Raw genomic sequence first — 12,766 nt, 5'->3', positions numbered from 1 at the left:
GCTCTGCTACACTTTTTCATAATACAAGGGGTTGGACTTCAAAAGTAATCAGAAGTTGAAGGAAAAATAGCAAAGGCAAAGGAATCGTGTTAGTTCTTTCTGAAATACTGCCCAGCTGAGATGCTGGCTATTGATCTAAAATGCATTTGCAGCAAGGTACTTAGAAATGATTTACCAACACTTGCTTTGGAGAGCACTGCCTCCAAGGTAGCACAAAATGTGAAACTAGCAATGGAAAATCACTATGCCTTTATAAAAAACAACAAAGCAATTATGCCTTGCCCTGAGGAAGGGTGTGCCTGTCACTGGGTTGTGTAAGGGGAAGTGGGAACTCTGTACTATTAACATTCATGATAAACGGCACAGTTAATCATCATCCAGCTAGTCCCTGACTTTTCTCCTTTCCATTCTGGAGTAGAGGGGTGGTGGCTAGAGGGTTTGTCATTGGAGGGAAAGGGAAATTGAATATTGAATGTGGCTTTCTTGATGACAAGGCACTAACATGACTCCCGTCTGTATTTAAATGCTGTCCCCAGGTTACGACTATGGCTATGTCTGCGTGGAGTTTTCACTCTTGGAAGAGGCCATCGGATGCATGGAAGCCAACCAGGTTGCTTTACACTTCGGTCAATGCTGCTAGAAGATTTTAAAATTTTTTTTTGGTGGGGTGGTGGAAAACCAATGAGGTTTTTTTGTTTTGAACCATTCAAAGGAAGATCTGTTCTTGTATAATACACAACACTGCAGTTTAAATGCTGCTTCTAGAAACTTATAAAAGGCTCAGAAATGCCAGCGTGAAGGAGCTGCTGGACACCAAATGGTCTGCCCTCCTCTCTGGCGAATGTTGGCACGCTGGTGAGAGTGAGAGGCTGGTGGCTGACAGACTCTGAATGCAGGTTTCGGCCCTGATGCTTTTGTACTCATGCTGAAATCCAGCCAGAGAGAGCTCTGCTAGCTTTGAGCGCTTCCCCTGGCTGTGCGTGCACACACACATACATATGTGACTGTAGGTGAGGCCTCTGCTGTGCAGCTCTGAGTCACCTCTGACTTGCACACTCTGCTTTTCCATATGCCGTGTGCGTGGGAGAGATCCTTCATTGTGTGTCTCCCCCGTATCGATGCTGTCCTTCGGCAGGCTGGAGCTGCAGACATGAGGACTACCCTATGTGCAGTTGCACCTGGTAAATCTGTACGTTTCCAGCCCTTAAAAGTGCAAAATTACTTAAATCCCCAGTGAGTAAGTACCCGAGGGGAGCCTTCACTCTGACCTGGTATTTGAGGCTAGAGCTGTTGTCCGCTATACAAGAGTAAGATGCCTAAAATTTTTTTTAGGTAAAATGTAGTTTCTCATCCTGCACCACCCTCCCTGTGCCTTGGAACTGCAGGTCATGGATCACGCAAGAAAAACCACTAAACGATTGATCCCCCTTCCTTCACTACATCCCTTAAGCCTCCTCTGTGCTGCCTTTTTCCTCCTAATTTGCCTGAGCAAGAATCCATACCAATTATCTAAAGCCTTTTTACCTGAATCCCAAGTCTTGCTGTCAGGGGAGGAGAGTCATGAGTCAGAGTCAGAGCTGTGCATCTGCAGAAATGTACTTACAGTTAATGAGTCTTCACAGCTGGGGTTTCAGAGGTCCCTCTAAGCACTCGCATTTGCCTCTATTTTCAGTTACAGAGGTATTGCAACTTAGAAAAATGTTTTACAGAAATAATTCTGTTGCTGGGAAAGAGCCTGGTGCATTCCCACCGGGGTGATGGCGATGAGCACAGAGAGAGAAGGCTCCAGAATTAATTATACTTTTACCATCGGTGACAACTTTTATTTCCCCTTCAGTCCTGCTACAATTCCCAATTTATTTTGTTGTCACTGGGGAATCTGTAATTGTGTATGACACTCCCTTTAACCAAATGCCTCTCCATATGCTCTCCACAATTCTCCCTACAGGAAATGTCTCCCTGTGCAAAAGCAATTCCCAAATACCCAGGAATTCGGGAATTCCTCTTTTCCTGGTGTTGACACCTGCTCTGCCCTTTCTCCCATTTGGAGCATCCCTGTGTATGTGGTGGGTGTTTGACTTGATCAGATTTGGCCCATCGCTCCAGCAAGGAGCCTGTAAGCACCAGTCCTTAAGCTGCCCTGAGCGCGGGCAGGCGCCCAGGAAACCCCTGTGCACTCGCACACCAGGAGGTTCTGGCTGGCGTTGGCTGCCGCTTGCATTGCCCCTCCCCAGCAACAGTTGCACCTTTGGGCTGCGTGGTTTTTCACCACGTTCCTTTCCAATATTCAGGCAGGGTGCTGTCAGAGCCCCGCTAGTGAGGGCGTCATGGTCCCAGCTGTGCGCTCCCCCTGGGTCATGTCGAAAATAGGCAGGGTGTGAAGCCTTCCAGCTTTCCTTCCTGCTGTACATGGCTGTGGGCGCCTGCAGAGGAGTCCTGGAAGATGGAGTGGGCAGAGGGGATCACCTCCAGGGCCTGCATGTGCCACTCTCCACTGTGTTTTAGTAGAGCTTCAGTAGTTTGTATCAGTGAGGCAAAAAACCCGTGCTTTTTGGGGTGACCCAAGCTGTATGAATTTGGTCAGGAGAGTTGTAACCTCCGGGTTGCCCCGCAGAAGTTAATTTCTCTAATTGGCTCTTGATTGAACATGAAAAAAAAAAAAGCCTTCTAATTATTCAAATCTAAAAAAAAAAAAAGAATTAGTAAGATTTATATCTGACCTGGTGCAAGGGAGGGAACTGACTTTTAAGTTCTCAATAAAAGCCAGAGACATTCAGAAAGGGAATTATGCAATTCAGTCCTTAGACAATAGATATCCCATTTTAATGTCTTCCAGGGTAGAACTGGAAGATCATCTCCTTAGATTGAGAATTAATCTGCATTTTCACAAGCTGCAAAACCCCAAACCCCTGTTAGCTAAGACGTAGATTCTTTGATAGTTCAGTTATTTTCAGAAGGTTATCAGCTATCTCTGTCAAATTCGGTTGCCCCTGAGAGCATAAATAGCAAAACAGTGTCAGCCCACAGTGACATCCTAGTCCCTCACTAGTCAACCTGCCTCTTTCTCAGTCATCTGTAGGCTGGGAATAAATAGCTTTTGCAGAGACGGTGTTTTTTGATGCTGTTTAGCACCTGTTTGCCCCTGCCTGAAGAACCGTTTGCTACATCCCGTATTGTGTAACTCCTGTATAGTGAAATCCTTTTCTTTTACTCAGCACAGACCAGCACCCACCTAAGGCCATCCCCAAATTTGCAAAGTACAGATTTACCAGGTCCAACTCCCTCTGTTCAGTAAGTCTCACGTGTGTGTGTGACCGCTGAGATTTCAGGGCTTTCTGTTAAGCGCTTTGTGATAAGGAAACATCCATCTTCTATGTCGCCCTAATTTTGTAGAAGAGTTTCCTTCCACTCGTATTAATTGCCGCAGCTAAAGTAACGAAAACACCCCCTCGTATTAATTGCTTTGCCTTGTTGATTGCTGCGTCGGTGATTTATTACAGCTTGAGGGCCCCGTCTAACGTATGTGGAATGTCCTGATGGCCATTACTGGGCTGAGCTGGGCGCCAGCTACCTGCTCTCCTGCTGTCTGTGGGAGGATCTCTGCCCTGGTCGGCCAGATGGGCTGGGCAGTTCTTTTGCGGAGCCCAGGTGCAGCCCTGGTTGGTGATGCTGCTGTTGGTCTTTTGTTACAAGTTGGCTGTCATTTGACTTTTTATGAGAGGAGAGCTCTTTGCTGCCTGTGATGAGCTGCTTTACCATTGGGGAGAGCCAGGTATATTGAGTGGAAAATGGGGTTTCTGTCTTCTGAGTCACATGGTTTCTCCTCAATAATCTTTCCCTCTTTTATTCTCATTTTTGAAGAGTGGTAGTGTGGTGTGGCCTTTGTCTTACTGTGTTTTCGTGGTGGTCAGGCTCGGTGTAGCCCCTGGTGTGGAGTGCTCCTCTCTGGGGGCACCAGACTGGCTTCTTGGAGGCAGCTTTGGGAAACCATCCCATGGCCCTTGTTCTCTGTAGTGCTGGGATCTCTACACTCCTCCTTCACCTGTAGAAGAAACACACATAATAAGCTTGTTGTTGGGTGTGAGAAAATCGGGAAACGAAGTACCCTTCATGTGCTGTCGCGTGTATAAAGGCAGGTGAAGGAGGAGAAATGGAGAGAGCCTGTCTCTGCTGCCTGGGTATTTTACTGTTTTTACTGGGATAGAGCTGGTTGTTACATGTAGGGAAGCAGAAGGGGGTTTTTAAGCTTAGGAGCAAATAATTAGTCTTGCCTGACTATGTAGTATTGTCTCTGAATCCTCTCAGGCCTCAAACATAGCAACACTGGCAGCGTGAATATTTCCTAGCTTTTGTTGTTAGTAACTAACATTTTTGTAATCCCTTCCTCCTGTTTCTTAAGTAAGAGGGCAAATACGGGAGAGCTATAGCATGAGCTTTTAAAAATCCATGCTTCATAAATTATTGTGGAGGTCTTCAGGCGTGCGCTAGAGCGGTCATTCCAAGACTTGCTCCTGAGCCTCCCAGCACCGAGGCCAGCATGTTTTGGGGAGCGGTTTGGCCCTGCAGCGCTGTGCAGTCCTGCTTCAGCCTCCTGAGCACAGCGATTCCTCCATTCCCTGCTTGCTTCTTACTGGAGAGGGTGAGAGGAATTCTTACTGGGATTTGTGGGTGCTCACTTTACTTGAGCACATCCCACCACCGTGCAGCTGGAAGCACCAGCTGTGTGTTTCTCCTGCTCTGAGCCCATTCTCTTTCATCCATTAACTGCAGAGCTTTCCAGGATTTAGTGTGAACACAGCTTCTGGTACAGAGCAGACTTCACCGGCTTTCCGCTCTAGCTGCTGGTGTTAAAACCCACAAGATGCTGTGACAAGCAGGCAAAGCCCAGGCCTTTCTGTCCTGAAAACATTTCCAGTAACCAGTCTCAACTCTTTGGCTTCCCAGTTAAATACAGGAGGAGTTTGTGGTTGTTCTGAGTCTGCATCTGTGCTGGTGACAGGTAGCCTTCGAGTATCTATTGAAGCCTGTGGTGCAGGGAATGTGTTGCGATTTGTAAAAGAATATGTGTGTCCAAGCATCAAAAGTCATTGTTTTCCTTTTAGTAGGATGTCTTGAGTTGGGGACTCTGGCATTTTTTTCTGGAATCTGCAAGATGCCCCCTGTAATGGGGGATGACACCCGCCTCAGCTGTATTTTCACAGGCTGTCTGGTATCCATCCGTTACTCTCTTGACAACATCGTTCCATCTCTTTAGCTTTAACCTGCAGCTGAGGGTGGTGATGACAATCGAACGTGTCCACAAATATCCTGACATCCATTTGTGTGTTAGGCTGAGAGTGCTGGAGATGGCCCTGCTTCTGCTGTGTCCTCCTTGGACTGTCAGCTGACGGTATCTCCTGCTTTTCTCGTTCTGTGTTAGCTGTGTGGGTTTTGCTCAGGTTCTATCATGAGCACACATCATTTTTTTCCATGTTAAACATGTCCTGCTTTCAACCGTGTGGATTTCTAGAATTACCTTTTGTGTTCTTCCACTTTGGGTGTGTCTATAGAGACAGGAAAGGTTTGTATACCTAGACAGTGTTTCTTCCATAAAATCCTAATGGTTTGGGAAACATGCACGTTATGGAGGAGTTTTTATGATCCAAGTCACCTCTGTGGAGGGAAAGTTCCCTCCACAGGCCACCTTGTAATCAGATGAGTGGGTTTACAGGCAGCAGAGCAAATCGGGGGATTTTCATGTCTGATTCAGCGTGTGACCTTGTCATGAGCTCACCCTGGTCTTACATCACTGATGTGTTGAGTCAATCATTCATTCGTTCCTGCTTGTGTCTCACTAATCACTGCATCATACCGTCATTTAATTGAGTTGTGAGCCTTGGAGATCAGTGTGGGTCTGCAGCAGGAGGCTCCCCGTGCCGGGCAGGCACTTGCCTGTGAACAAACAGTTGGATCTGTTGTGATGACCTGTGACTGGGCTAGGTGCATGGGTGTACGTGTGGGTGTCCTGCAGTGATGATGTCATAAATGCATTGTCCACTTGTCTGTTCAGAAGGACTGACTTAACCTCTGTGTACTACAGAGACCTTCCTTGTGCATGGAACAGTGTCTTCTTGTAAGGTGTCACTGCCAAAAAATTGGAGTGCTCCAAACACTTCTCTGGACCTTCTTCTCTTCTGTTCAAGTCATGTGAACCCTCTTAGTCTCTCTTCCTGTGGCACAGCAAGTTGTAAGAGCTCTCCTGCCAAAGACTTCACCCACTCTTCCTTTCAGCCAGAGATAGCTGCCCGTCGACATGGCTTTTCTAGCCCTACCCAGATAAAAAACAACAGGCTCCTGCCCTGCCTTGCTTCAGGAAGCAAACCACGCTAACCAGTGTGCTGTAAAATAGTGCACTTTTAACAGGAGGAATTCTTCCTCTACTTACGTGATCCCAGCTTGCCATGTCCCTCTACCTCCATGCTCATATTCCAAAACCCTGTCCTCCTTTTTGCCTTCCTCTGTTTTTTCTTCAACCTCACCTTACCCGTATCAGGACTGTCTGCGTTTGCTGCTCTGTGGTGGGACTGTTCCAGAGGGCAGCTTCTGGGTGAGCAGCTTGGAGCAGGCAGCAGATGTGTCAGCAGGACTTCCTCAGTGCCTCTAGTTGCTGCTGGGCACGTGTGGCCCAGCAGGGTTATCTCAGGACTCAGATATTGCTGCATGTTGCAGAATTATCTTTTCCATGTACTGAAGGTCACTTGGGCTGCTGTACAAATAGGTTGTTCCATGTAGCATCCTTCCCTACCCTTCTCTGAAATGAAACTGCCCTTGCCTCTGGCCCCTGGGCATTTATGTTCTGGTTATGGGTTTGTTGGTTTTTTTGCCAGTTGACATTATCAAGTCTGTGTGTGATGGTGTATCTCTGAAATACCTGTTCTTTCCCTCTAGATCTCAAATGCTTTGTTCATCAGGTTTTTCACTATTGGGATAGTCGTTCTGTTTACAATGCCAGGATCTCACGCAGGCAAAGGTTAAGAAATAATTGTGATTTCCTGAAATTTGTTTAAATAACGTGATCCATGAGTGATTGCCAAGGTAAGCGTCCAGCCCTCTCTGGCTGATTGATCGTACGATATCGTACACTGGTACTTGCATCACTCCTGTTGGGTACCACACACCGCTGTGAGCATCCAGAGGTGCTGGGGGCAGGTACTCCCTACACTGGTGGCTCGGAGAGAGGAACCACTGCTGGGCAGCTGGACCTTTGGTCATGCCCAGCATGGCTGTTGTGAAAATGAGGGGACATGAAAACTTTTGGTTGTGGCTCTGAAGTGTAAAGTTATATTGTAAAGCACTCATTGGCAGAGCAACACCTGAGAAGTAGCTTTGTTTCAAGCATCGTCAACATGCATAGCATTTTCCTGAGTGACGTGGCATCTGGCTCACTCATCCTTTCAGTTCCTTTGTAGGTGAGATTTTGCCTTGAGCTAGAAAGGATCTGAAGTAGTCCTTGGATGTGGGGTACAGATGCTACCCCGGCTGTGTAGCTCTCAGATCCTCTCCTCCTACTGTGTTAAAGGAACTGTTGTGTGACAATGGGGAAGTCTTAGTCACAGAGACTAATCACTGTGTAGAGGTGCAGTTTCTCCTGAAACCAAAGAGCAGTGTTTTACTGCTGGCTGCTCTTCCTCACAAGTTATATGTTTTTTATGGTGTTTGCCTTCGTGATGGGTTGATTTTCTGTGAAGATCTGTAGAAACTCTAAATATATTTTTGTGTTACTGTTTGGAAGGTGTTTATCGTTGTAGCACAAAAGTGCTTCAGAGGAGTATGACAGATCAGCTGTGGGACAGATAGTGCGTTGCCGTGGTCGGTAGAACGTGTACATGTCAGACAGTGATTTCGGATTAAGCTGTAAAATCTCTTGATCAAGCTCCTGCATGAAAGTTAGCAGGACTCGTGGCACTAATTTGCTTTGATGCTTTTGAAGTCATCCTCTAAGTCAGCTGGTGACTAACAGATGCACTATCAGAAATTCCCTCTGTACTCTTAGAGGCGGATGTTGCTGATGATACAACTGAAGTTACTTAAAGGAGACGCTGAGGCAGTGAGAGGGAGATGTCTGTATGGGTGTTCGTTATGACTAAAGGTATCTTAGTGAGCACACCGTAACTTCCATCTCCACAGCAAGACCGTTTTCTGTCAGTTTTGCCCTAATGCTTTGAACAAGACCTGTCATTGCCAACGAGGCGTCAGTCCTTCTCAGCCCAATCCCAGCAGTGTCAGAGGAACACCAGATCTGTTTCACAAGCATGTGAGCCAGATTAGAGCACTGAGGCTCCGTCTGGACTGCTTTGATAAGTGGGAGCACACCACAACGTTGTTGCCGTTTTCACTCGATGAGTTGTTTTTGTTAGCTGCACCTCGGAACTGTTCATTTGTGCTTTCGTGCTGCCTCAGCGGAGGGGGCTTTTCATCCCTTGGTGCGCTGTTGATGGTGGATTGCTGGAACAGGAAGGTAAAAGGTTGAGTCTAGAGGCTGAAACTCCCTGGGGTTAGGGAAGGCAGAAGCACTGTTTCCTTCTCTTAGAAGAGCGATGGTCTGCCTGCTTTTCTGTAGAAACTATCTTTTTTTTTTTTCTTTTGCATAACTGTGGTTATGATAGTGAGAGAGAACTGGAATTACCTTCAGATGTGGGGTTTAGATGGGAGATGAATTCCCTTCAGATGTGAGGTCCAGCACAAACGCAAAGAAAACAGTTTTCTTCTTGTAAATCTTCTTGTTTTCTTCTTCATGTAAATCATGGGATCTTGGCTACCTTGAGTTGTGGTACAGTCAAAGAGAGTGCTTTGAATTTTGCCGTGCTCTGTTTGGGTTATGAGACTCACCCAAGTGAAAGACTAAATTCAGGTGTTTCAAGTTTGAAGATGCAAGATTAAAGCTGTGGCAGTCAGTAGCTGTAATTTGGGAATTTTCATTCCCATTTGGCTCTAACTGGGCTGTTAATGTTCTTGACTAGAAATGAAGCATGATGACAGTGGAAAAGAGGGCTGGCAGGCCTGAGTGGGCTGTTGTGTCGTTATCCATCAATCACAGGCAACAAGGAAACAGGTATTTAACACAGAAGGACACTCAGTTATTATCCGCCCCATTCGCCCACAAGCCACAGGGCACCTTCAAGACCCTTATTAAAGCTTTAATACCTACAGAGATTGCAGGAGTCACTGTGTGCTACAGGTTCAGAGATCAGGAGCATTGCTGCTGTTCTGCATATGCGCAGGACTAGAAAGCGCAAGAGGTGGAAGTGCACTGAGGGTGCTGGCAGACAACAGCCCTCTGCACTTCCGAGGAAGGGCACAAACTTCCCCCGACCCTCTCATTTCAGAAGGGGAGAATTTCTTCTTGCATCGCATCCGGCAGCCTCTTTAATCCAGCACATGGTAACGGGACGGCAACAGACCGGTCCCCAGTACCACTGTGTGACCAGCTTCCTGACTCTTTGGCTACGCTTGCTCCCAGAAGAGGGCAATGGGAGAAAATCCTGAAGCCGTTTTGTACAAGGAGAACCAGGAGGGAGGTGGAAGGTTCTTCCTGGCTTCTGCAGCAACAGAAGCTGTACAGTGTGCGGTTGACTTGTCGCAGCGGAGTGTCTTATGTAAGTTAGCATTCTGCCTGAAAGCTGGTTTTGCTGTGCTGTTGCTGTGTGTTGCTGTGCTGATGCACTGTGTGTGTGCATTGACAATTACCACGTGTTGCATCAAAGTGTCCTCCTGCATCTCATCACTTCGGGGCCATCTGTAAGTTCAGTTAGTTATGTCTTCCACTCGACAAACAAACAGCTTCCAGAAGTAGATTCCCCAAAGGGTAGGGGTCTGAAATCAAGTGTGTCCTGTAATTCATTAAGTTTTTAATGAGGGTCAAAACTATAAAGCTGTAAACTTGAAATTTAAATATTTAAGTCTCTGAAACTGTCTTTAGAACAAGAGGATGGAAGTAATTCTCTCCTGTTTTCATGGACAGCGGGGGAAATCTTAGGTTTTGTGTTGTACAATCCATGTCTTAGCAGGAAATGAGCAATAGTCAGATGGGCCTCATGTACCAGATTTGAGCCAAGATGGCAGTAAAAGCCCAAGCAAACATTTGATGTACTTTCCCGTCAAGGATCTCAGGAGAAGAGTTAACAGCAGAAGTGATTTTAAGTCCTCAGAATCCCAAGATGTATTTCCAAACACGTAAAAGCAGGTTGAGAAGTCTCCCTGGGAAGCTGTCTCACGGTGCGAAGCTGTGCAGTAATGATAGGGTGACTCAGGTATGTTCCTGTTTATAGTCCTAGGATTTTGAAAGCCTGATTGATTCTTCCCAACTCGTGATCTCGCTGGAGAAGAGAGCTGAGGTGGTTTGTTTTTTTTTTCCCCCTTTTCTGTGCCCGGTCCATGTGAGATCAGTGTTTGTCTTCTACCACTGCCGGCTTCTCTGCCCATTGCACTAACTTAGCTTGTCTGGTTTCCTTCCTTCTGGTGTGAATTCCAGAGTGTTTCATAGACACCTCTTAGTGACAGGCAGGTGATGGATCCATCAGCTCAAAGAGGAGCAGCTGGCAGCATCACCTCTCTGGTGCTCCAGTGCTTGCTGCTACAAGATGAGCAGCTGTGCACAAGGAGCTGCAGGGAGCACCTCTGCGTCTGTCGGTCTGTCCTTGGTCTGCAGGGGCCAGTCTCTGGCCTGAGCCGTGTGTTGCTGCCTGGCTTGATGCATCCCTGGCTATTAGAGTCCCTGAAGAGGATCAGGTGGCAATACCTGAGCCACTGCTACTGTGCTGCTTATCTGACAGTTTAAGGAGATGTCTGTGCATGCTGTTTCCCCTTCCCTGGCCCTTAGGAATTCAGCCGAGCTGAGGCACTTCTGACACCACAGAGAATCGTGTTTTCCTTTCCTGGTGTCAGGTTTATGGTAGGAACTGTTCTGCTGCATGCTCCCCTCTCTGGCTAGGCTCTCCTGAAGAGGTGACATCAACTACCGGAGCCTCAGAGTCTGGATATTCACATGGAGAGCTGTTTCTTCTGCCTCTTGCATCCTGACAAGGCACTAAGCTTCTTTCCTCAGCGCTTCGGGAACTGGCCAAGAAGGAGAGGTCTGGATGTATCTCTGGATGCTGCGTAGTGCAGTTCCCTGGATGAACCGCTTAGACTTCAGTGCCCCTGTAAAGTAGGAGCTGCTGGGTCCTGTGGGGAGCTCTGACACCCACTGGTGTTACGATGCACCCAAGGCGGGTTGGCAGGAGAAACTCATTTCCTTCCAGGGGGCTCAGATAGCTCTGAGCGCTGATGTTCTCATGCTGTGCCAGGTTTCCTGAGCAAATACTGACCAAAGAGATAAAAGCAGCCATTTCTCAAATCAGCTCCTAAGAAGAGCTTTCTGAAGAGACAGCACCTGCTCAGATGTAGAAGGTGTGGAGGTGCCAGCCTGAAGATGTGCCAGCTGCCTTGTGGTTCTGTCCAGGGGTGACGGTTAAGGATCTGGGTTTAGCTTTGGACAGACTGCCTCAAGGTCACGGTGACGTGCTGGCCACCATCACTGAGAGGGCACAGGTAAGGGTTGCACTGCTGGTGCGTGTCCCCTGACAGCTGGCTGGGTTCTTCCTCTTACCCTTTCGGTGTCAGTATCAGGCACCCATTAATGGGGAATATGGGGACACTGTAAAATGATGTCTCCAAGGACAAAACTCTTTCCATCCACAGAGCTGCTCCCTCTTCCCAGGGTTGTGGCTTCCTTCCCTGTCAGCAGAGGGACTGTCCTGCAGGGAGCTTGCCCAAGGCCTGCCTGCAGAGAAAGCACTGCCAGTGAACGCTCGGAGTGCTTAACTCAGGGTGCGCAGAACTGAGTTTGGAGGCATGTCTTGGGGAGCTTCTGGACTGCTCCTTTCCCCAGTTACAGTTGGCATGTTCTCAGCGAATGTTTGCTGCTGTGCAGGCCATCCTGTGCTCTGGTCACCACACAGGTCAAGCTGTGTTGGAGCTGGTGTGTAATCCCATGGTTACATGCCCCAGCAAAAGGACACTCTTTTGTTTGAGTGTGGAGTCTTTACGTGCTTAATCAAGTACACTGAATTGTCTGGGAATAAATTTGCTGCTTTAAAGCAGAGCTTTCCAGCTTGACTTTTTTCCAGCCTGATTTTGCATTGGTATTGCTCTTCAGTGTATTGATATTGTGCTTCAGATCTGTGAGCAAGGAGCGGGACCTTTCCTCATTGTTCTCCCAGCTTCCTTATGGCCATTGCTAATTGTGAGGTGCCCCTGGGGGAAATGCACAGGAAAGTCCTGAGGTGCGAACGTGCTTAATTTTTATATTGTTTCACAGTGTTATGGGATGAGGTGACCTTTCAGGAAGAGGGAGGCCATATAACCAAGTATTGAGAAATATGCCCAAGCACTAGAGCAGCAGTTTGGAGGGAGAAGGGAAATCCCTGTGTTGGAAGCAAAGGGAGTCTTGGAAGCAGCTTGGAATCAGAAAAGGAATGTAGATGAGGCAAAGCCATGTAGACCCTTCCTTAGAGCCATCTGTGAATATGCTAAATATTTAAATATTGTAAGTTTTGACAGTTTTAAGTATACTTTTCAAATAGAGGGTTCAACCTGATTTCTGCTTTTTTGGTCATGGGAACAAGTGTTTGATATAGAATCACAGAATCATTTAGGCTGGAAAAGGCATTTAAGATCATCGGGTCCAACCATTGAAGAAGATCATATGCCCATCCTTCTTAGCTTACCCCATGGTAAGTCCTTAACC

General features: G+C 47.2%; 1 protein-coding gene across 1 annotated transcript in view; it reads left to right on the top strand.

Annotated features, from left to right (window-relative positions):
• The window catches only part of RBM6 (RNA binding motif protein 6), a 52,526-nt gene that overhangs the window by 17,013 nt on the left and 22,747 nt on the right, over nt 1-12,766 (top strand). The window contains exon 5 of the mRNA XM_010136763.1: nt 537-610. Coding sequence (XP_010135065.1) covers nt 537-610 — 74 coding nt within the window. The remainder of the gene's footprint in view (nt 1-536; nt 611-12,766) is intronic.

This window comes from Buceros rhinoceros, unplaced genomic scaffold, assembly GCF_000710305.1.
Source record: "Buceros rhinoceros silvestris isolate BGI_N320 unplaced genomic scaffold, ASM71030v1 scaffold12795, whole genome shotgun sequence".
Taxonomy (NCBI): domain Eukaryota; kingdom Metazoa; phylum Chordata; class Aves; order Bucerotiformes; family Bucerotidae; genus Buceros; species Buceros rhinoceros.
The sequence above is the reverse complement of the archived record's forward strand: the minus strand, read 5'-3'. Positions and strand labels throughout refer to the sequence as shown.